The 25,451-nt window shown below is 48.6% G+C and overlaps 1 protein-coding gene across 1 annotated transcript; it reads right to left on the bottom strand.

Moving 5' to 3' along the window:
* Positions 1-4,190: 4,190 nt before the first annotated feature.
* On the bottom strand, positions 4,191-12,290 carry LOC306774165 (major facilitator superfamily domain-containing protein 6-like; the record flags this gene model as incomplete). The annotated part of the gene is made up of 7 exons (XM_079264145.1): positions 12,069-12,290; positions 9,395-10,997; positions 7,952-8,049; positions 6,289-6,450; positions 6,113-6,211; positions 5,746-6,038; positions 4,191-4,355 (listed from the first exon to the last, which is right to left on the bottom strand). Exons 2-7 carry the CDS (start codon positions 10,993-10,995, stop codon positions 4,191-4,193), a joined length of 2,418 nt encoding a protein of 805 aa, XP_079120271.1. The 5' UTR covers positions 10,996-10,997; positions 12,069-12,290.
* Between the last annotated feature and the right edge of the window lie 13,161 nt (positions 12,291-25,451).

The raw sequence follows: 25,451 nt of genomic DNA, 5'->3' as shown, positions 1-25,451 counted from the left end.
TATTTCTGCAACTTTCTGGGCCGTGATGTGTTTACAGGCAACATCAGCTTCCAGTGCTGGTCAACAGCCTCTGATCGCTGATCTGGGGGGGACACCAGGAGCTACGCCCCTCCTCCTCCTCCATTACTGCACACAGAGGCATCAGTGCTATAAATAACTGGGCAGATCTGGGCAGCAGTCTGCCAGAAGCTGCTGATAATCAATAATCCTGATCTTAATACGGCTGCTAATTAGCTTCAATTAAGAAGAGGATCCCAAAACGAGTCAGGATGACAGGGTGATGGGGGGTGATGCTGGGATTATCTGCAGCTAATTAGCAGAAAATACTGACAAAATCATACAATCACCTGCCTCAGTTCCCACAAGCAAGCTGCTCAGATCAGCTGCAAGTACGAGTCTGGATCAGCGTTGCAGCAACTTCCAGGAAAGATGGCTTTATTATGCTTTTCATTATGAAGGAGCATAAAAACAAAGAGCAGCGGCCGGTGAAACGTCTCCGGGGCTTTCAGACGAGCCAGTAGAGTCTGATTTTATTATTTCTTCTTCTTTTCTCCTGACAGCAGCGTCTAGGTTGTGAGGAAGCTTATTACTGTCCTCCCACACACACACCCATCAGAAGCAGGCGCACAACGACCTCAGTAACCCTCCACAGCATATAGAACCCCGGAACCCAGACTGGGAGCGCTACTGCCATCCTGTGGCCGGATCCCCAAACTGCGCCACAAACCATGAAGGTCATCCGAGTCGGTTCAGATGTTTCCTTTTCTGACTGTAATAAATCATTTATTCACCCTGCTGATCCTGTTACGTCCCAGCATTCAGGTCCAGTTCTATGAAATAAAATCACCTGTTGGGTCACATGACCCTCCTCAGAAGAGAGATTTATTCATTTTGTTCGGTCCGTGGACCTGGACTTCGCCTCGGGGAAAAAGGGAAAAAATGAAGGAATCCCTGTTTTTTAATGACAGCAGGCAGCTCGGTGCGAAGAAGACGAGGAAGCAGACCTGCGTTAAACAGCTGATGCTGACCTTCAGAGTTAAACCAAAACTGGCCAACAGTTTTTCATCATAACCCTGCCGTTAAACACGGCCGGCGGGGGCGTAGGGGGGTGTGTAGAGGTGGAGGGAGGGATGGGTGTGTGGGCACGTGTAGGGAGGAGTGGGTTGATTGGAGGTGTGTGTGTGTGTGTGTGTGTGTGTGTGTGTAGGGAGGAGTGGGTTGATTGGAGGTGTGTGTGTGTGTGTGTAGGGAGGAGTGGGTTGATTGGAGGTGTGTGTGTGTGTGTGTGTGTGGGAAGTAGTGGGTTGATTGGAGGTGTGTGTGTGTGTGTGTGGGAAGTAGTGGGTTGATTGGAGGTGTGTGTGTGTGTGTGTGTGTGTAGGGATGATGGGTTGCTTGGAGGTGTGTGTGTGTGTGTAGGAAGTAGTGGGTTGATTGGAGGTGTGTGTGTGTGTGTGTGTGTGTAGGAAGTAGTGGGTTGATTGGAGGTGTGTGTGTGTGTGTGTGTGTGTGGGAAGTAGTGGGTTGATTGGAGGTGTGTGTGTGTGTGTGTGTGTGTGGGAAGTAGTGGGTTGATTGGAGGTGTGTGTGTGTGTGTGTGTGTGTGGGAAGTAGTGGGTTGATTGGAGGTGTGTGTGTGTGTGTGTGTGTGGGAAGTAGTGGGTTGATTGGAGGTGTGTGTGTGTGTGTAGGGAGGATGGGTTGCTTGGAGGTGTGTGTGTGTGTAGGAAGTAGTGGGTTGCTTGGAGGTGTGTGTGTGTGTGTGTAGGAAGTAGTGGGTTGCTTGGAGGTGTGTGTGTGTGTGTGTGTGTGTGTGTGTGTGTGTGTGTGTGTAGGGAGGATGGGTTGCTTGGAGGTGTGTGTGTGTGTGTGTGTGTGTGTGTGTGTGTGTGTGTGTAGGGAGGATGGGTTGCTTGGAGGTGTGTGTGTGTGTAGGAAGTAGTGGGTTGCTTGGAGGTGTGTGTGTGTGTGTGTAGGAAGTAGTGGGTTGCTTGGAGGTGTGTGTGTGTGTGTGTGTGTGTGTGTGTGTGTGTGTGTGTGTGTGTGTGTGTAGGGAGGATGGGTTGCTTGGAGGTGTGTGTGTGTGTGTGTGTGTGTGTGTAGGGAGGAGTGGGTTGATTGGAGGTGTGTGTGTGTGTGTGTGTGTGTGTAGGGAGGATGGGTTGCTTGGAGGTGTGTGTGTGTGTGTGTGTGTGTGTAGGGAGGAGTGGGTTGATTGGAGGTGTGTGTGTGTGTGTGTGTGTGTGTAGGGAGGAGTGGGTGAATGGGGTCGAGTAGGGGGCGTGCTTGTTGGGGTGTGTGAGAGTATGTACGGGGGAGTTTGTGAGGGTGTGTGTGTTTGTGGGGGGGGGGTGACATGGAGTGTGTGGTTTGGGGTGGGGGGGGTGGGGGGGGGGGGGGGGCGCGGCTGGTGCACTGGGGTGTGCTTGGTGGCTCTCCCATCAGCGTGAGTTGGGCCCTATGCCTGCGGGGGGTGGGGGGTTGCCTTTGGGCTCTTGGGGCCGTGGGACCCACGCTCTGTCTGCCCAGGGCGGCCGGCGGTGTCGGTTCTTGCTGGTCTGGGTCCACTGGGGCCTGTTCTCCCTGACTGTGGGGAACTCTTGCTGGGACCCCCCCCCTGCCACCTCCTGGGCGGATGCATGGCTGGCTCCGGAGCAGGGTGGTTGGGGTCTGTGCTTGGGGATGGCTACCGGCTGCCCGGGTCTCGGGGTTCTCCTGGCCTGCCTTTCGCCTTGTGGGCGGGGCCACATTGGCATGATCTCTCTTCTCTGAACACGTTCCACTCTGCATGTTCTGCATGTGACACAGTCACCGAGTCGCCTGCAGGTTCATTTACTAACAGCAGCTGGTTTTCTTTCTGTGTCTGATGTAGCTTGTTCGTTTCTGGTGCTCCTGACAGAACAAACTCATAAAAAAAATTATGCAAAATAAATAGAAAAATAAAATAAGAATCCAGAATATTAAGGAGAGTATTTATAAAGCTCCTCTTGGGAAGTAAATTTGTTCAGCAGAACAGCATCCAGACCATCATTCTGCTGCTTCAATGCTAGACAAGACAAAAAAAAAGGCGGCAGATGCCTCCGCTATTAAACACGGCCAACTGGATCTGCAACTGGACCATCGGGGACCGACTGGACCGACTGGGATCTGCAACTGGACCATCGGGGACCGACTGGGATCTGCAACTGGACCATCGGGGACCGACTGGACCATCGGGGACCGACTGGGATCTGCAACTGGACCATCGGGGACCGACTGCGATCTGCAACTGGACCATCGGGGACCGACTGGGATCTGCAACTGGACCATCGGGGACCGACTGGGATCTGCAACTGGACCATCGGGGACCGACTGGACCATCGGGGACCGACTGGGATCTGCAACTGGACCATCGGGGACCGACTGGACCATCGGGGACCGACTGGGATCTGCAACTGGACCATCGGGGACCGACTGGGATCTGCAACTGGACCATCGGGGACCGACTGGGATCTGCAACTGGACCATCGGGGACCGACTGGACCATCGGGGACCGACTGGGATCTGCAACTGGACCATCGGGGACCGACTGGGATCTGCAACTGGACCATCGGGGACCGACTGGACCATCGGGGACCGACTGGGATCTGCAACTGGACCATCGGGGACCGACTGGGATCTGCAACTGGACCATCGGGGACCGACTGGACCATCGGGGACCGACTGGGATCTGCAACTGGACCATCGGGGACCGACTGGACCATCGAGGACCGACTGGGATCTGCAACTGGACCATCGGGGACCGACTGGGATCTGCAACTGGACCATCGGGGACCGACTGGACCATCGGGGACCGACTGGACCATCGGGGACCGACTGGGATCTGCAACTGGACCATCGGGGACCGACTGGACCATCGGGGACCGACTGGGATCTGCAACTGGACCATCGGGGACCGACTGGGATCTGCAACTGGACCATTGGGGACCGACTGGGATCTGCAACTGGACCATTGGGGACCGACTGGGAACCAACGGGGAAAATGTGATCCGGGGTTAAAAACCGTGAAACAGGAGGTTCCAGATAAATGAAGAGTCAGATTTTCACATCCTGGTTTTACTACATTCTAATATTTACAGTCTTCATAAACAACTGCAGACTTCTGCTGCTTTTACATGAACTGGAACAAACTGGTTTTACTGGAAATAAAGTCACTGAGTCTGTTTGTCTCCTGTGTGTGAGGCAGGGTGCGTTTGGTCTTGGTTAGAGTCTTCTGGAGGTGGGCGGGTGGAGTCAGATTCTGGCTGGTCGTCACTCTGGTTTGTGGGAGGCGCCGCCGTCGCTGCGTACTCGGCCGTCGTCCGCTGGTTAGAATCCTGCAACGAGACGAGGACACGGTGACGGACAAACCGGAGCAGCAACATGAAACTTCCCTGAATGCCTCACCGGCATCATCTCTCAGAAATCCAGTCCATGTTACTGGTCAGAGCTGGTTAACCAGTTTGTCAAGCCACCAGTAACCAGTAAACTAGTCAATAGGTACAAAAGTTAACTAGTAGTAGACTAGTCAACGCTCTGACTGGGATAATCACCAGAATCGTCTCAAAACGGACCCTGAATGCAACATTCTGAACAATACGAACACCAAATGCAGCACGGTGGGCCGCACAGACCCTAAACGCAGCACGGTGGGCCGCACAGACCCCAAACGCAGCACGGTGGGCCGCACAGACCCCAAACGCAGCACGGTGGGCCGCACAGACCCCAAACGCAGCACGGTGGGCCGCACAGACCCCAAACGCAGCACGGTGGGCCGCACAGACCCTAAACGCAGCACGGTGGGCCGCACAGACCCTAAACGCAGCACGGTGGGCCGCACAGACCCTAAACGCAGCACGGTGGGCCGCACAGACCCTAAACGCAGCACGATGGGCCGCACAGACCCTAAACGCAGCACGGTGGGCCGCACAGACCCTAAACGCAGCACGGTGGGCCGCACAGACCCTAAACGCAGCACGGTGGGCCGCACAGACCCTAAACGCAGCACAGACCCTAAACGCAGCACAGACCCTAAACGCAGCACAGACCCTAAACGCAGCACAGACCCTAAACGCAGCACAGACCCTAAACGCAGCACGGTGGGCCGCACAGACCCTAAACGCAGCTCAGACCCTAAACGCAGCTCAGACCCTAAACGAAGGTTTTGTTGTCAGCACATTCAACGATGGAAAGAACAAAATATTTAATAAAAATATTTTATTCATTCAGATCTACAACGTCTTACTTTAGTGTTATGTTTTTTAAGCAGTGTGTATATTGTTTGTCCACTAGGTGGCAGCACTGGTCATTTTTATGGTCAACCTATTTAACTAGGAACCTTTCTGCAGGTGACAGGTGTTGCTTGTACGAAGGCGAACACACCCAACCACATAAGATTCATCAGCTCTGTGAACATACTCTCAGTCGACACGCCCCCCACCGCACCCATCCCCCACACACCCAACGGTAGTTTTCCATTGACCTCACCTGTCCTCAGGTAAGAGGAGGACCAGTGGAACCAGGAAGGAAACAGGTTTTTACATCCAACAGAGGAAACTGATTGAACATGCGTGTTTCTGCACAACACGCAGCAACATGTATGTAGAAGGAAACATGTCTGTTTATACAGTTCCTGATAATTTAAAGGAGAAAGTCTGAAGGTATTTTTCCCACCAGGAGGAAGATAAACAGACCATAAAGGATGAAGATGATGATGATAATGTTTACCTGCACAGGCTGGTTCTCTATGGGAGGACTGCCGCTCTTCTTCATGCTCATCAGTTCTTGGATCTGGACCAAGGCGAATGCGATGGTGACCCAGGGGGCGCCGGAGAGCACCCACGCCGGCTTGGTCAGGTCCTCCTGGTCCTCCTGGTGTTTGGTCTTCCTGACGGGACAAATGGCGGCCGTGCGAACGGGAACAGGGCTGCCGACAGCGTTCTGGCTCTGCACCAGGTCAATGGTGACGATGGCAACGGGACTGGAAGGAACCTGAATGTTCTCCGCCAGAATTCTGTCCTCTGGAAAAGGCGGTGAGACGAGTTAACGGGAAGAAAGATGCTGGAATGGAGACTGGAAACGTCCATGTTCCCACCTTTCCCTTCCGTTTCTTCACTCAGACACTGGATGAAGGAGAAGATGAGGAGGATGACGAGTGACGCCATGCCGATTCCTCTGAACGTCTCAGCAGCACCTGCAGAGTTACAAGACAGCGTCTAGAGACACCCAAAGGACCAGTAATACGTCCAGTTCAGCTGAGCTTCATCGTACCAAAGTACCCGACGAAGACTCCGCCCACCATGGCTCCACAGCCTCGGCCCAGTCCCAGGTGGAGGCCCTGCAGGATCCCCTGGGCCGACGTCCTCAGAGCTGGAGGGACGGCTGCGCTCAGGAAGGAGATGCAAGCTGCCCAAACTGAGGCGTGGGTCACTCCTGGAGGACGTCCAGAGCAGAGACATACTGGACGTTAGCGACAGTAGGTGCTGGGAACAGTGGAGCCGAGGGAACGTCAACATTACGGACCGTCTACGTTATAGACCATCAAGACTATGTACTGTCTGCACTACGCTACCGCCTTGTCTGCGCTTTGCTATGGCCCATCTTATCTATGCTACGCTACGCCTGGTCCAGGCTATGGGCTTGCCTGCGCTACGTACTGGACCGTCTGCGCTAAGCTACTGCTTATTTGCGCTACGCTGCGTCCCATCTACGCTACGGCCTTTTCTGTTCTACGGCCCACCCATCTGTGCTATGGCCCGTCTATGTTACGGACTGTCTGCGCTACGCTACGGCCCATGTATGCTAAAGCTTGTCTACGCTACGCCTGGGCCACGCTATGGGCTTGTCTGCACGACGCTACAGACCATCTGTGCTAGAGCGGACTTCCAGTCTGGAGTTGAACCAGACCAGGTCATGTTTGTTCTGGAGACGTCACTGTTGTCTCAGGGTGGACATATCTAAACTAACCCAAACAGCAGCAGCTCTTTTACACATCTGTTTTACCTGTAGAGGGTGTGTCACCTAGTTTTACCAGGAAGGTGTGTGAGTTAACGTCTGATCAGCAGACCCCACCGGTTTCCACATCTCCATTAGATGCAAACAGGAATCATTTAAAATGTCAAAACTGCAGACTTGTCAGTAAAATAAAATTATTTTTTTTTCAATATTCTGAATAAACGTCATTATGTCACTGATTGTTTACCTAAATACAGTCTGGAACATAGCCCAAACAATAAAAAAGTAAATCCAGATCAATACAAATTAGATATGGATTGAATGCACGACGTAAATACGTTTACTATGTCTACTGAATGAAGCGTTTAGTTAAAAGTACAACTGCATGTAAGACAAGTCAAAAAAACCTGCATCTGACCTTATTTACAAGCTACTTCACAGAAAACGAGCCCAAAGTCGCTTTGACTACAAAGGTTGCATTTAAAATGCCTGAAGCAACTTGTCTCGGTTCTAGTTGGGAGAAAATTCAAGAAAAGTGTTCATAAAAATGAGATTCTGTTTGCATCACGCAGAATATTTGCTGCGTTGATGCAAACAGTCTGTATGACATCCGCTCAAAGGAACCCCGAGTAGAAGCAGAGCGGCTTTAAACACACAACCAATCACACGATGATCAGAGTAACACACACACACACACACACACACACACACACACACACACACACACACACACACACACACACTCAGACAGAACGTTTTCATCAAAACACACAATTTAATATTTTCCCACTCTTCCAATCCTGGAAATTGATTAAATCAAATTCCACACATGTGCAGGAACTTTGTTCACAACCAGCCAATAGCAGCAGCCGTCTGCAGCGAGTCATGAGCGACCAGCGGATCAGCTGATCAACATCCTGCTGGACAAACAGGATGTCCCCTGGGTCCTAGAGCCCCTCCCGCACGCTGACGTGGTTACCTTGGAGCACCTCCATGGGCAGGACAGTCCAGGCGTTCTGCAGGTAGGAGATATAGAGGTACCGGGCGGTGTTGCAGGCCAGGCCGATGTACAGAACTCTGACAAGATGCAGACAAAACCAGAAAACATTAATACTGACCCGGATTTATCAAACTAAAGTCACATTTAACATTCCCTGTCTGTTATTCTGGAGTCACCGTCACGTCATTTAGGACCAAAAATACAGAAATGATGAAAATAAATCCAATCAGACCATCATCCTGCAGCTTCATTTAATATGACTGGAATAAAATGCAAATCACAGGTTTTCCCACATTTTTATCGGATCTTTATTTAGCCACGCCTCCTCTGAGGTCACGCCGAGCAGATCAGCCAATCAGAGAAGACCTGCAGGACTTTTCACATCTTTGTTGCTGTTTAAAGCACATGACCAGTGCCCCAGTTTCTGTTTGCGCAATATCCCGTCTGATTGGGCGTCACCAGTAACACCAGTCCGACTCAACTGGTTCTGGTTTATGTGCTGGTACCTCTGGTATAGGTCTGGTCTTATTTGTCCTGAAACACTCGAAGTTTCCGAGAGGACAATGTGTCTCGCCCAACAGCCCATCTGCCCCTGATCCACTGACACAGAAACCCTGAGCATCAAAGGCAGCATTGTGTCGCTGGCAAGCGGAAACCTCCGGCGGTTAAAAGTGAAGCCGATGCAGAAGTGGATAAAACTGCAGTTCCCCCTTCATCCACTAGGGGCTGCAAAACAGAGCGAATCCCCATAGACTTCCATGTTAAAAATACCAACTTCACAGCAGAAATAAACATGTTTACAGCCTGGTACTAAAATCTATTTTAGGTTTAATAGGTCAGGTTTACCTTGATGACAACTGTGGGGGGGAGTGAATTTTTTTGTAACTCGCCCGTTTAAAAGTAATTTAATCTCAAAGTTCGGCATATTTAGGGGCGTGTCCTTTTGATTGACAGGTACCCGATCTCCCGGTTCAAGTCAGAAGAACGTAGAACAACCGCGGATTTTAGCCGGTTAACAACGTGACTTAGCTTTAGCCCGCTTAGCGCCGTTAGCTGGTTAGCTCCTGTTAGCTCTGAGTTAGCTTGGTTAGCTCTTAGCTATAGAAAGCTCGGAGTTCGCTCGATGTCAATCATCCACCATGACGCTCACAGCCCCCCTCTCAGCTCCACCTCTTTGCCCATATTTGTATTTTCCGGGTGAGACGACACGCATGACGCTGCCAAGAAGGCGATGGTAGGAACCGCCCACCGAGCTTCAATTCAGCTCTTCAGAAACCTACGGGTGACGTCACGGAGGCTCCACCCATCTTTTATATACAGTCTATGGTTCCCGGTCTGATGCCACGTCGCCGGAACGGCGGAGGCGTTAAAAGGTATAAAAGTAACCCCCCTGCCCAGACAGGAAGTGACATCATGACTTACCTGACGTGCCCCACCAGCTCGATGAACTTGTGGCTGGTGAAATAAGCCGCGAGCTCGGAGACGTGGCTGAGGACGGAGCAGACCCCAAACAGCGTGGTGGTCCCCTTCAGGTCCTCCAGGTGCCAGTACAGGAAGCTGAAGACGAAGCCGTAGCCGAAGCCCATGAACCAGGCCACGAAGAGCACGGAGCTGTAGCGCACCGTGCACAGCAGCTTCAGCAGGTCGCCGTAGTGAAACGCCTGCTCGCCATCCGGGTCTGACGAGCTGGACTCGTTCGGGGTCTGCGGACTCGCCGCCTCCTCGGCCGCCTGTGGGGGGTCCCCGATGTCGCTGCCAAAGTAGAACTGAGTGGCCACGCAGAACGCCACGCCCATCAGGACGCTGAACACAATGAAGGCGATGCGGTAGTTGTGCAGACGGTAGTCGGGCGGCACGCAGCCGGCGTCCACATGGACTGGGACGTGCGTGTGGTCGATCCAGATCCCTACCAGCAGCATGGCAAGACCCCACCCCAGAGACCCCCACATCCTCTGCAGGCCGTAGCGGTCGCGGGCTTTCCCCAGGTACTGCAGGGTGATGGTGTCCACGATGGTGACGGCGGGGGCGCTGAAGAACTCGCCCACAATGACCACCAGCAGGATGAGCAGGAAGATGGCCTCCACCTGCTGCTGGTCGTAGCTGATCTGGTACTCCTTCCTGGGGGTTGGGCGGGGGGTCGTCACCGTGGTCTTCTGTATGGTGGAGTTGGGCGTGACCTCTGTGGAGTTAGTCGACTTGATGGGAGCCGATGTGGTCTTCGGATCGGTGCTTCGCTGGTGCCGGTGGAGGACACCAACGGAGAAATCAAGACCTCCGGGAGGATCGTGGAGGTTCAGCAGGCTCCGCCGACGTCGGGAGACGTTGGTGGAGCTGGTCTGGTACTTCACGCTGCTTAGAGGCAGCGTCGTCGTCGTGGGCTGCGCCAATGTCCCAGGCGGTAGCGTCCCAGGCAGAGGCGGCTTCGTCCCAGGCGCTAGCGTCCCAGGCAGAGGCGGCTTCGTCCCAGGCGCTAGCGTCCCAGGCAGAGGCGGCTTCGTCCCAGGCGCTAGCGTCCCAGGCAGCACCTTCTCCACACATTTCATCTCTGCCTGCTTGACGAAGCCGATGCCGCTGTTGAAGACCAGCCAGCAGAAGACGGAGAACAGCAGCACCACCTTCCCCTTCCCGAAGCGGTCCGCCACCACGCCCCAGAAGGGGGCGCTGCAGAACTCGATGAAGTAGCGGATACCGACGAGCAGGCCGCTGCGGCTGGCCGACAGACCCAGCTGCTTGTAGAAGACGGCCAGCAGGGGGTGCAGCGAGCCATAGGCGGCGTAGAAGAAGAAGTAGAAGACCTTGGAGATGAGGAGGTGGCTGTTGATGCGGAGACACATCCTCTCGCAGCAGTCCATGGAGTCAGGCGGCGGTGGCGGGGAGCCGGCGTCGGGCTCCGAACCGGCGTCGGGCTCCGAACCGGCGCTGTCGCCGCTGTGCAGGGTGTTAAACGGCTCCGCCAGCACGTACTTCCTCTTCTGGTCCTCCTCATCATCAGTCAGGATGGCAACCTTGTCGTCAGCCGGCATGTCTGGAAGGGAAGCAAATGAAGCGGTTGGTCTGCGCCGCGTCTGTCCACAGAGACGCCGCACCGGTCGCCATGTCACCTGGACAGGTGAGACACCAGCTTCTGTCTCTGAGGCGGGTTTCATACATCCAGTCTGCCGAGGACCCGGTCCTGGTCTCAACAGGTCCACCAGTCCACCTAGACCTGCCCATTTTATCGGCCAATCAGGTTTTAATATACTTTCATTAACCTAATAATCAGGTTTAACTAGTTAAACTTGTTTATCGTGTCTAACTGGATTAAGTACATTTAACTATTAACTAGTGTAACTTGTTTGTCGTGTATAACTGGTTTGAGTACATTTAACCATTGACATGTTAAACTTGTTTATCATATGTAACTGGTTTAAATACATGTAACCATTAACTAGTGAAACTTGTTTATCATGTGTAATTGGTTTAAGTACATTTAACCATTAAATAGTTAAACTTGTTTAATGAGTTAAGCTGGTTTTGTTAACTGGTTTAACAGGTTTATTTTGTAGAAGTGGTTCATGTTTAACTTGGTTAACTAATTAAACTGGGTTAACTATGGATGGTTGAAGGAAACCTTTGAGTTAAATCTAAAAGTTTTATTTGAAACTGGTTTCATGTAAAACAAAAAATCTGAAATCCAGTTTGTTGAGTTTCTGACATAAAACCTGAACTACCTGTTTGGGTAGAGCTAGTTCACAGCTAGTTAACAGTTCCTGAACAGCTTGCTGGTAACAGCTGGTGACCAGCACGCGCCATCTCGGGCCGCTGCAGGTCCGCGGACCGCAGGTTGGAAGCGCTCGCGCATCAGTGATGGGCTGAAGCGGAAGCTTAATCGTTTTCTAACAAAGAAAATATTTTATTAAAACGTAGAAAAAACAAGTTCCAGTAAACCACGAATAAACGCCGTAAAACGTCTTTATTCGATCAGAAAACCGAAAGGAAGTGACTTCATTTTCAGTTCTTCTTCTTCGCGGAAACTGAATTTATTCTTTTCAGGAAGATAAAAACCTAAAGCTGAAGTCGGACACGGAGTAGCCGCGCACGCGGAGCAGTTTCTTACCTGTTCAGGTCACCGCGCCCACGAAACTATGACTGCGCAGTTTCTTCTGACTTTCTGTTTCCTCCTGCCGACATTTTTCATCCGAATCGCCTTTAAACGTTGCCGGAAGTAAAGAAAATCCACCTGCGGAGAAAATGTTTGTGTTTCAGGTGGAAATTTCACTCTTTTTTCCAACCCGGTTTTCTTTGTATAGAAAACAACAGCAGCTTGTAATAGATCCACCTGTCCACACCCTGACGTCACGCGTTAAGTACGTCACCAACACCGGTACTACTTCCGGTCGGACCTTACAAAATAAAGTTGAACTGGAAAAGGCTTTAATCTCCAACAGAAGTCCCAAAACCTGCAGTTCCCCCCTCATCCACAGAAAACTTATCCATTTAAAGGGTGAGGTAGTGGCGGTGGTGGTGACGTAGCGGCGGTGGTGAGGTAGTGGCGGTTGTGATGTAGCGGCGGTGGTGAGGTAGTGGCGGTTGTGATGTAGCGGCGGTGGTAGTGAGGTAGTGGCGGCGTTGGTGAGGTAGCGGTGGTGAGGTAGTGGTGGTGAGGTAGTGGCGGTGGTAGTGAGGTAGTGACGGCGGTGGTGAGGTAGTGGTGGTGAGGTAGTGGCGGTGGTAGTGAGGTAGTGACGGCGGTGGTGAGGTAGTGGTGGTGAGGTAGTGGCGGTGGTGGTGAGGTAGTGGTAGTGAGGTAGTGGCGACGTAGTGGCGGTGACGTAGTGGCGGTGACGTAGTGGCGGTGGTAGTGAGGTAGTGGCGGCTGGCGGCGTGTCCTTTTGATTGACAGGTACCGGATATCCCGCTGCAAGAAGGCAAAGTGTAGCACCTCTCAGCTCTTCTTCTTTGCCATTTTTGTGTTTTCCGGGAGTGATGGTGCACATGACGCTGCCAAGATGGTGACGATGGAAACCACCCAATAAGCTTCAATTCAGGTTTCTTTTTTTTTTCTTTTTTTAAATTTATTCATCTCAAACACATATACAATACAAAACAAGGATGCACATTTGTGTAACATTATACCTTGTTTGAGAAGGGCAGAAGGAAGCCCAAGGATTTTCAGAAACCTACAGGTGTCGTTTTGAAGGCTCCGCCTATCTTTTATATGCAATCTGTGGTCTGTTTGTGACTAAAAACTTATTTTACCCGAAATAACCAGATAATTCTTCATTTGTCCTTATTTTTTTCTACTTTATTTACTACGAATTGATGAGGAATTATTATTATTAGTATTAATATTATGATTGTTATTTCTTCATTTGTATGTATATGTATGTATATGTGTGTGTATGTACATATGTACATATGTACATATATATGTAAAGGTATGTACGTGTATTTTTCTTTTCTTATTTTCTTTCATTTGTTTGAAAATAACTAACTAACTTATCTTTGTAAAACTCAGCCTCACTGATTTATTATTATTATTATTATTATTATTGTTATTATTATTATTATTATTTATGAAAGTAAAATGAAAATCCTGTTGACACATTTGGAGGTTCTTTTCTCATTCATTTAAACCACTTAGTCCAGTTAATGGAGGTGGAGAAGCTTGAGTCCATCCCAGCAATCAGCAGGTGAGAGACAGACCTGTCCATCACAGAGGTGGACAGAAATCGGTGCTTTTACTTTGTCAATTTCCGGTTGTGATAGGTGGCGAATTTTGGCAGCTTGACGTCACAGATAGACGCTCCCTGAACGTTTCTATTTGCTCTACTGGTTGGTAGAAGGAAATAGTGACAGATGTTTAAATGTTTCCATGACTCCAGGACTTCCTTTAGACAATTATTAAATAAGTTATATAACTATAAAGAGCTTTAAGCTGTTTTAATGAAAACCATTACTGCAAACCTGAGTAGGAAATTATTATTTTTGCTTAGAAACGACGCTGTTATAAAAAGAATGGAGTTATAAATGGTCGCAACACATTATTGTTATATTACAGCACATAAACTTAAGTTTAACAAACTTAATTTCTTGTTAAATCACAGAAACTTTTGTCGACTCGTCTTTTTTTGCAGATTAAAACCAACCAGATGTTTTAGCTTCAACAATAAAGTTCAGCCATAAAATCTTTTTTAGAAGAATGTTCCTTAACTTGTTTCAAAAGTCAGAAATGTACTCATTTTAATCATATTCTAATGCCATCTTCTCTTTCAGCGTGATAAAATGCTAAAAATCCAGATTTTTTCCTCAGAAAATTAGATTAGTGTGGAAAACTAAGAGCAAAAAAAAACAAAAAAAAAAAAAAACGAAGCGTCAATATTTCTGATTTACCTTCAACGCAATACGTGTAGGTGGGTTTCTGGAGGAAGGAGGACCCTCGTTTAGACCAGAAGCAGCAGTGCAGGAGTTCCTGGAAGAGATGAGGAAGACTTCCAACTCGGAAAGCAGCTGCAGGAGAAGTCCCTGCAGTGGCTGCTTCTGACCTGCAGGGGAGCTGACAGATGCACATGAAGAAAGCTAGGCTTGGTCATAGACATAGACATCATATATACATAGACACCGCATCAAGCTGTCTATACGAGCTGACGTCTCATCGCGCCGCCATCTTGGATGGGTCTCCATGCGCCTCCAAAGCATTTATTTGTTAGGTGTAGGTCCAACCACAACAATAACTTCCCAAATTATTACTTGATTTTTCTCACAGTTTGGTTCGTTACAAAAGGCAGAGATATTGTTATGATACAGATCATTGTCAAACACTAAAAACAACGTGCTTTTATGCTAAAATATTTTTATAGTGCTATTTAACAAAGGCATAAGGTAGCTACAATATAAATAAACATATAAATGAATTTGATACTGACATGTTTGATTGTTTATTGATGCATTATTATAAATTATTTTTCAACCTTGTGAAATGTAATTCCACACAATCTGCTTTCAATATTTCGCCGGTTATTCCAACCATATGCTGAACAAAATACGGGAATTGTTGCTGATTTTCTCTTGACGATGGTTGACGCTTTCTTTTATTTACATTTATTAATTTATCAATATAGAGATACAGTTGTACAAAGTCTGAAAATCAAATATTGTATCAAAACTGTGCAATTCAGAAGTTATCCAGAAAAACACTCGGATAGCGTAAACCTCCGCCAAGTCCTTTAAAAGTTCCTGGATCCAAACGGTGATCCGGATCACCATCAAAACTTAATCAATTTTTTCTTTTCACATTTACAACAAGTCCTGAAAATTTCATGAAACTCCATCCATAACTTTTTAAGTTATCTTGAACACAAACAGACAAACAGATAAAGCGGTAAAAACACAACCTCCTTGGTTTAGGTAATCATGCTACCATGTAAAACTCTCTGTGAAGCATCAATATCATATTTTTCCATAAACACCTCATAGGAGTAAAATTTATCATTTGCTTTTAGTAGATTATACACTGTGTTAACATTATTTATAAACCAATTACATAAAAAAGTGATTTGTTTGTGTGTAATATATACGCGTTGTTCCACAGAAAACAGTTTTGTGGGGAAACTGCGTTGACTTGAAAGCTGAGACCCATCCAATATGGCGGCGACCCATCCAATGTGGCGGCAACGCTTGTTCCTCCCCCAGGGTGTCTACGTATATATGATGTCTATGGGGTGAGTAATGTTGGGCGCTAGCACCCTGTTTTGGTTCCTCCGCCTCTGGTTTTGCTCCTTGCGTGATCCAAGACTTTTTTTTATCAGAAATGAACAACTCCATTTGGGTCTGAACGTTTGGATTGGTCAGAGTTTTTACAGGTTTCCAGTAAACTGAGGGGTCTAACTATATTTCTAATTTTTCATGATTACAGAATGTATAGACTACTATCAGGACGAGGAACCACTTCGCCCAGAGGAACACGTCTCTGAGCAACATTACCTACTGGAGCTTTAACATAAAGACAGTGTTTTCCAAAGCAGGACGGACAAGTAGAACATTTCCAGCCCAACCCCAACTTTAAATTCATATTTTTATACATTAATTATTATTTTTAAGTCTTAAACTAGAAGAAAAACTGAAAGAAACAGAAAAATTAAGCTTTTGAATTGGGATTAGAGAAGTCTGAAAAAATGTCCTCAGAAGTCCGACTCATCTGAAAAGTCTTCCCGCTGCGTCCAGTGCAAGCCCTTCTTCCTCTTCCTCCTCTTCCTCTCGCCCATCAGCAAGGCGGCCAGCACGGTGATCACCACGGTGACGGTGATGATGAGGACGGTGACGGTCTCGGCGATGCACAGCTGGGAGTCCACCTCCATCAGCGGGTGGTCCCGCAGGACGGGCGGCTCCTCGCAGGTCACGTTGTCGTAGTCGTCCAGGACGAGTCTTTGGATGCTGCGCAGCTTCCGGAAGACTCTCTGCAGCTCGCAGTCGCAGTTCCAGGCGTTCCTCCGCAGCAGGATGTGGCAGCTGGAGCTGCGGATGCTCAGGAAGGTCTTGAAGCAGACGGAGGACAGCTGGTTGTGGGACAGGTCCAGTAGCGTCATGCTGGTGAGCGGGTGGAAGACGGACGTGTCCATCTCCTGGATGTGGTTCCCGGCCAGGTTGAGGACCTCCAGGGAGCGCAGCATGGAGAAGGTCCCGCTCCGCAGGGTGGTGAGCCGGTTGTCCTGCAGGTGCAGCTGCCGCAGGCTGCTCATGCAGACCAACGACCTCACATGGAGGCTCTGGATGCTGTTGCTGTTGAGGTTCAGCCTCTGGAGGCCATCCAGGTGCTGGAAGCTCCGGCTGTCCAGGCCCGTCAGCCGGTTGTGGGCCAGCTGCAGGTCTCGGAGGAAGGCCAGGCCCAAGGAGAAGCCTTCAGTCAGGACGGAGATCTGGTTCCAGCTCAGGTCCAGTTTCTGCAGGAACTCCAGATGTGAGAAGCTGCCGTCCTCCACCACGCTGATGTTGTTGTTCTGCAGCAGCAACATGCGCAGCTTCCGGTTGCTGCTGAAGGCGTGCAGGGGGACGACGGAGATCAGGTTGTGGGACAGGTCCAGGAGTCTGGTGGCGGCGGACACTGGGTCCGGAAGTCGGGTAAGGAGAGCCCGGGAGCAGATGGTAAACTTCACATCTCGCTGACAGATGCAGCCTGGATGGCAGGAGGTGAAGCTGGAGGACGTCTCCACCAGGACCACCAGGACCTGCAGGACCAAGACTGACGCCTTCATGGATCCAGACGGGTCTGAAAGAGATCAGATGGTTTAGACTTTTACTGGCAGGAAGAGGTTTCAGAAAGACCAGATGGAGACATGAGCTGAAGACAAAACCCCTGATGAAGACCACATCCCATCCTGGTCCATCCTGTCCCATTACAGGAGTCTGGTCCGGAGTTCTTCTGGGTTTCAGACACCAGAGCCTGGATTTTACCAGCAATCCACCCTGGAACACAAACTGATCTGGTTTTAGGTCCAGTTTTCCAACGGCTCTGGTTCTGGTTTGTCCCATGATGCACTGGTTTCCTCTGCTCTCTGATTGGCCAGTTCTGGATTCCAGCCTATAAAAACCATCTTTGTTTAAATGAAAGAATCAGTGAACTTGGTGATCATGTTGAGCAGATCTGGACCTTCCCTGATCTCCAGTGGTTCCTTGTCCTCCAGCTGTGGGGATTTTGGTAAAAGGATAACACCAATTTCCTGCTGCGTTCAGGGACATCAGTTCATCTCAACACATAAAGCTGTAACTATTTCCACATCATCAGATCTTTTCTGATGTGACTTTATCTGTCAGATGTGGGAGGTGTGTGTTTGTGCATCAGCAGATTTAGTTCATTGAGTTTCAGAAACATCTCACTGAGGTTTGCAAGTTTCATGAGGAACAGTAAAACTTGTGGGCAGGATCTCTTCCTTCTTCGTTCATGTCACAGTTCAGAGACCCTGGACAGCAGCTTCCCACGGGACTCGCTGTGAAACAGATCAGCTGTGTGGTCAGAGTTCATTTCCATTAGCTGAAAACATCCGGTGTAAACAGGTCGTGTTTTAACGTGGCAATGACATCAGACAGACATCGCGGTGTATCATCCAGTGCGTCCACCGCACATTGGTGGAGACGCGCTTGCAGCGCTCCTTGTTTTCCAGTGGTATCCTCCAACTCAATCTGTTGGTTTCCTTATATAGGCTAATATGAATTGCTTCATTATGTTTTTATTTTCTGTCTGTAAAGCAACTTGAGATGGCATTGCACAACACACTATGGTCTCTCCTTGTTACCAGTCTTTGTGGAGGTGAAGCCAAAGGCAAGATATGCATTGTCATATTTTCTAGTCTTTGGCTTGAAATTAAGACGATTTGGAAGCATATCAGATGATGCTTCATCTTCTGCTTTCCGTCTAAAAACCGTCAAAAACCGGTCCACTATGCTAGCAGCTTAAAAGCATTAACTTTTTCATTCATCCTACGACCCCCCTTGCTATGCCTCTGCGCCCCCCTTAGGGGGATTCTGGGAAACACTGTGCTAATTTATAGGAATTATTGAGTTTCTTCCAGTAAAATCTGATTAAATTTTCTTCATGTGACATGTACAGACTTACATCTTTCCTGTTGTTTTAAACTCATCACAATCACAATAATAAAAACTAGAAACAGTTTATGATTGAGGTTATGATTGACAGGAAACAGCAGGAAGAAAGAGCCGACATTTCTTCATGCATCATCACAGCTGCTTTTCTTACCCTGAAAACGTTCTCCACCAGATTGTTTCCAAGTTCCTAAAAAATAGAAACAAGTCAGAAAAAAAGTTTGTCCAAAAAAAACCCAACAACATAAAAGTTCAGAGAAAACTTGGTGTGAAGCTGAAATGGAGCCAGGTGAGGCTGAGCGGCGAGGATGTGATCAGCTGCTGCTCCGTCAGCAGGGTGGAGGTGGGGGTCGCCCGGAGAAACCGATGAGTGACGCCACAAAGACGGAGGGATGGAAAGAGATGCAGAAAGGAGAGCTGGTCAATAATTCACCAGCTGGGGGAGGATGTGAAACTGGGACATGGAGCCGAGACGTCTGATTGGTTGCTGGGACACAGACCGTTTATCTTTCACTCACTGATCAATACAAAGCTTTTATTTTCATGTTTTATCAAAACGTATTTCAGATGAAACGGCACTGCAAACACAAGATGAAGAGATTAGTCAACATGTAAAAAAGTACATTTAAAAAGAGTAAAAATTACATGAAACTAAGTTAAATGTTATAATCTTAAATAATTTAACATGTAAAAATATATAAACATGTTAAATATAGATATAAACTATTTTCAACTAAACAAGTGTGTTAAAATTTATTTAATCCAATCATACTGACATCATGCTGCATGTTTCTGCAGGTTGTTGCTGCAGGCGAGGGGGGGCGGCTGGCATCAGACAGGCGGTGAGGATGTTGATTCATCAAAGATAAATAATCAGCAGTGAAGTGTCGTATTGAAATGGAAAGTGATGTCTGTATGAATTTAAGAAATCAAATGTTAATTAGGATGAAAAATATGCATCACGTAACCTGATAAATGTCTGTTATGACTCTATAAGAGCAGAAGATTCATGGTCAATGACTTGCTGAAGTGAGCTGGAAGTAAAAAAGGCTCCGAAAGGCCACCGACATCAAGAGACACACTTTTCCAAGAAAGTTGTGATGTGTTGCCACGGTAAAGGGGTAAGAGAATTACAAATGTCTATGAGGGATGATGTAAAAGGGCTGATCAATGTCCAGTAATGATGATGTTCAGTTCAGCTTTATTTGTATAGCGTCCTCCTAGGCTCCTGCAAGGCTCCTGCAAGGCTCCTGCAAGGTGTGAGTACCTTTGTGGCGTTGCCGCCTTGGAGGAAAAGGACTCGTGGACCCAGATGGAAAAAGGACTGGTCGACCCAGATGGAAAAAGACTCGTGGACCCAGATGGAAAAAGACTCGTGGACCCAGATGGAAAAGGACTGGTGGACCCAGAAGGAAAAAGACTCGTGGACCCAGATGGAAAAAGGACTCTTGGACCCAGATGGAAAAGGACTCGTGGACCCAGATGGAAAAGGACTCGTGGACCCAGATGGAAAAGGACTCGTGGACCCAGATGGAAAAGGACTCTTGGACCCAGATGGAAAAGGACTCGTGGACCCAGATGGAAAAGGACTCGTGGACCCAGATGGAAAAGGACTCGTGGACCCAGATGGAAAAGGACTCGTGGACCCAGATGGAAAAGGACTCGTGGACCCAGATGGAAAAGGACTCGTGGACCCAGATGAAAAAGGACGGGTGGACCCAGATGGAAAAGGACTCGTGGACCCAGATGGAAAAGGACTCGTGGACCCAGATGGAAAAGGACTTGTGGACCCAGATGGAAAAAGACTCTTGGACCCAGATGGAAAAGGACTCGTGGACCCAGATGGAAAAGGACTCGTGGACCCAGATAGAAAAGGACTTGTGGACCCAGAAGGAAAAAGACTCGTGGACCCAGATGGAAAAAAGACTCGTGGACCCAGATGGAAAAGGACTCGTGGACCCAGATAGAAAAGGACTTGTGGACCCAGAAGGAAAAAGACTCGTGGACCCAGATGGAAAAAAGACTCGTGGACCCAGATGGAAAAGGACTTGTGGACCCAGATGGAAAAAGACTCTTGGACCCAGATGGAAAAGGACTCGTGGACCCAGATGGAAAAGGACTCGTGGACCCAGATAGAAAAGGACTTGTGGACCCAGATGGAAAAAGACTCGTGGACCCAGATGGAAAAAGGACTGGTGGACCCAGATGGAAAAGGACTGGTGGACCCAGATGGAAAAAGGACTCTTGGACCCAGATGGAAAAAAGACTCGTGGACCCAGATGGAAAAGGAGTCATGGACCCAGATGGAAAAGGACGGGTGGACCCAGATGGAAAAGGATTCGTGGACCCAGATGGAAAAGGACTCGTGGACCCAGAAGGAAAAGGACTCGTGGACCCAGATGGAAAAAAGACTGGTGGATCCAGATGGAAAAGGACTCGTGGACCCAGATGGAAAAGGACTCGTGGACCCAGATGGAAAAGGACTCGTGGACCCAGATGAAAAAGGACTCGTGGACCCAGATGGAAAAGGACTCGTGGACCCAGATGGAAAAAAGACTGGTGGACCCAGATGGAAAAAAGACTGGTGGACCCAGATGGAAAAGGACTCGTGGACCCAGATGGAAAAAAGACTGGTGGACCCAGATGAAAAAGGACGGGTGGACCCAGATGGAAAAGGACTCGTGGACCCAGATGGAAAAAAGACTGGTGGACCCAGATGGAAAAAAGACTGGTGGACCCAGATGGAAAAAAGACTGGTGGACCCAGATGGAAAAAAGACTGGTGGACCCAGATGGAAAAGGACTCGTGGACCCAGATGGAAAAAAGACTGGTGGACCCAGATGGAAAAGGACGGGTGGACCCAGATGGAAAAAGGACTCGTGGACCCAGATGGAAAAAGACTGGTGGACCCAGATGAAAAAGGACTCGTGCACCCAGATGGAAAAGGACTCGTGGACCCAGATGGAAAAAGACTGGTGGACCCAGATGAAAAAGGACTCGTGGACCCAGATGGAAAAGGACTCGTGGACCCAGATGGAAAAAAGACTTGTGGACCCAGATGGAAAAAAGACTGGTGGACCCAGATGGAAAAGGACTCGTGGACCCAGATGGAAAAAAGACTGGTGGACCCAGATGGAAAAGGACTCGTGGACCCAGATGGAAAAAAGACTGGTGGACCCAGATGGAAAAGGACTCGTGGACCCAGATGGAAAAAGGACTCGTGGACCCAGATGGAAAAAGACTCGTGGACCCAAATGGAAAAGGAATTGTGGACCCAGATGGAAAAAGACTGGTGGACCCAGGATGGAAAAAGACTCGTGGACCCAAATGGAAAAGGAATCATGGACCCAGATGGAAAAAAGACTGGTGGACCCAGAAGGAAAAAAGACTGGTGGACCCAGAAGGAAAAAGACTCGTGGACCCAGATGGAAAAAGACACGTGGACCCAGATGGAAAATGAATCGTGGACCCAGATGGAAAAAAGACTGGTGGACCCAGATGGAAAAGGACTCGTGGACCCAGATGGAAAAGGACTTGTGGATCCAGATGGAAAAGGACTCGTGGACCCAGATGGAAAAAGACTCGTGGACCCAGATGGAAAAAGACTCGTGGACCCAGATGGAAAAGGACTCGTGGACCCAGATGGAAAAAGACTGGTGGACCCAGATGAAAAAGGACTCGTGGACCCAGATGGAAAAGGACTCGTGGACCCAGATGGAAAAAAGACTTGTGGACCCAGATGGAAAAAAGACTGGTGGACCCAGATGGAAAAGGACTCGTGGACCCAGATGGAAAAAAGACTGGTGGACCCAGATGGAAAAAGACTCGTGGACCCAAATGGAAAAGGAATCGTGGACCCAGATGGAAAAAGACTGGTGGACCCAGAAGGAAAAAGACTCGTGGACCCAAATGGAAAAGGAATCATGGACCCAGATGGAAAAAAGACTGGTGGACCCAGAAGGAAAAAGACTCGTGGACCCAGATGGAAAAAGACACGTGGACCCAGATGGAAAATGAATCGTGGACCCAGATGGAAAAAAGACTGGTGGACCCAGATGGAAAAGGACTCGTGGACCCAGATGGAAAAAAGACTGGTGGACCCAGATGGAAAAGGACTCGTGGACCCAGATGGAAAAAGGACTCGTGGACCCAGATGGAAAAAGACTCGTGGACCCAAATGGAAAAGGAATCGTGGACCCAGATGGAAAAAGACTGGTGGACCCAGAAGGAAAAAGACTCGTGGACCCAGATGGAAAAAAGACTGGTGGACCCAGATGGAAAAGGACTCGTGGACCCAGATGGAAAAGGACTTGTGGATCCAGATGGAAAAGGACTCGTGGACCCAGATGGAAAAAGACTCGTGGACCCAGATGGAAAAAGACTCGTGGACCCAGATGGAAAAGGACTCGTGGACCCAGATGGAAAAAGACTCGTGGACCCAGATGGAAAAAGACTCGTGGACCCAGATGGAAAAGGACTCGTGGACCCAGATGGAAAAAGACTGGTGGACCCAGATGAAAAAGGACTCGTGGACCCAGATGGAAAAGGACTCGTGGACCCAGATGGAAAAAAGACTTGTGGACCCAGATGGAAAAAAGACTGGTGGACCCAGATGGAAAAGGACTCGTGGACCCAGATGGAAAAAAGACTGGTGGACCCAGATGGAAAAAGACTCGTGGACCCAAATGGAAAAGGAATCGTGGACCCAGATGGAAAAAGACTGGTGGACCCAGAAGGAAAAAGACTCGTGGACCCAAATGGAAAAGGAATCATGGACCCAGATGGAAAAAAGACTGGTGGACCCAGAAGGAAAAAGACTCGTGGACCCAGATGGAAAAAGACACGTGGACCCAGATGGAAAATGAATCGTGGACCCAGATGGAAAAAAGACTGGTGGACCCAGATGGAAAAGGACTCGTGGACCCAGATGGAAAAAAGACTGGTGGACCCAGATGGAAAAGGACTCGTGGACCCAGATGGAAAAAGGACTCGTGGACCCAGATGGAAAAAGACTCGTGGACCCAAATGGAAAAGGAATCGTGGACCCAGATGGAAAAAGACTGGTGGACCCAGAAGGAAAAAGACTCGTGGACCCAAATGGAAAAGGAATCATGGACCCAGATGGAAAAAAGACTGGTGGACCCAGAAGGAAAAAGACTCGTGGACCCAGATGGAAAAAGACACGTGGACCCAGATGGAAAATGAATCGTGGACCCAGATGGAAAAAAGACTGGTGGACCCAGATGGAAAAGGACTCGTGGACCCAGATGGAAAAGGACTTGTGGATCCAGATGGAAAAGGACTCGTGGACCCAGATGGAAAAAGACTCGTGGACCCAGATGGAAAAAGACTCGTGGACCCAGATGGAAAAAGACTCGTGGACCCAGATGGAAAAGGACTCGTGGACCCAGATGGAAAAAGACTCATGGACCCAAATGGAAAAAGGACTCGTGGACCCAGATGGAAAAAAGACTTGGTTTGACACCAAAGGATTTTGGTGTCCCCAGAAAGCAGAAGAGGTTTTTGGTAGAACGGCCTCCTCTCTCCATGAGCTGCACAGCTTCATTAGATGACTTTAGTTCCGAGCGAGTTCATCCAAGTGTTTTGTGATTTTATTTATAGATAAATAGAATCAGTATTGATCGTATGAATATTACATTCATGATTTTGATACAATTCTGTTGATTGAATATTTTTGACATTCTTGTATTATTTACTCTAATCACTTCAATAAATGAGAAATCCCGCAGTGTAAGTAAATATGTGATTAATGCTCCTTTGTCACTTCAAGAGTTACATTAAACTAACCTCCAGGCGGGTTCTGTCATTGGGCAGTGACATGGACCTAAATGCAGGATGAAATACAAGGCAGGTGCAATGCTGAGTCTCCATTTAATAAACCAAAGGACAACAGAGGAGACGACAATGAACAATGAACTGCATGTGACAACTGAATCCAAGCAGTAAACACACAGAAAGAACAAGACACAGGTGGATTGAGTAAATGAAACCAGTGAACTAATGAGCAGGACAGAGGAAGCTAAACCACATACACAAGGGAGGAAAAATTACAAACTAAAAACAGGAAACCAGGACTACAGATAACACAAAAACGCTGCACCATGACATGTACCAACATTGTTCAAAGGGAGAAAAACTCAAAGGTTTAGCCTGGCTCACACACATATACCACATCCATGGAGCTGACACCCAGCTAAACAGTTATCTTGCCAATTCCAGGTTCACTGATCATGAGAAGGTAGCTACAGAGAAACTGTGTTGGAAACAACATCGGCCTGGGTCACAGTGGTCGCTTGTCTGGGCTGGAGTGTCAGCTGAAATAGACACTAGGGAGGGGCAGGTGTAGTCGCCACCTTTGACAGCCGCCTTAATCAGGCCGCAGCCGTCTACAACTGTAGCCTGACCCTCCCTTACCCGAGGGATCAAGAGCTGGCCCGGGTGGAATGACACGTCGGAGTCACCGCTCTCTCACGCCCTGGCCAGGATTGAACACCAAATATAAAAGAAAGCCGCAAGCGGTGTCCTTCATGTCAAAGAACAGTAACCCTTGCCACCCGCCTCATGTGCTTACTCAGCCTAACACAGCGAGGTGTAAGGTGTTAAGCACCTAACAAATATGAATTATGTCAATTTTGGTGCAGATCCCATGTATTTCTGCAGAGGTAAACCGTGTTTCATGAAGAGAAGACTTTTTTCGTGGGTTTCTATGGTAACACGGTTTGTCCCATTAGAAAGATTTCAATATCATTTGGTCCCTAACTTTGGAACCGAATTTGGAATGAAACACATAAATCCCCTCAGACTAATTTGTTCAAATAGAAAGCGAGTAAAGTAAAAAAAAAAAAAAAAAAAAGGGGTAAAAACTGGGCGTGAACTCCAAGAT

Source organism: Telmatherina bonti, assembly GCF_933228915.1.
Source record: "Telmatherina bonti genome assembly, chromosome: 24".
Taxonomy (NCBI): domain Eukaryota; kingdom Metazoa; phylum Chordata; class Actinopteri; order Atheriniformes; family Telmatherinidae; genus Telmatherina; species Telmatherina bonti.
The sequence above is the reverse complement of the archived record's forward strand: the minus strand, read 5'-3'. Positions and strand labels throughout refer to the sequence as shown.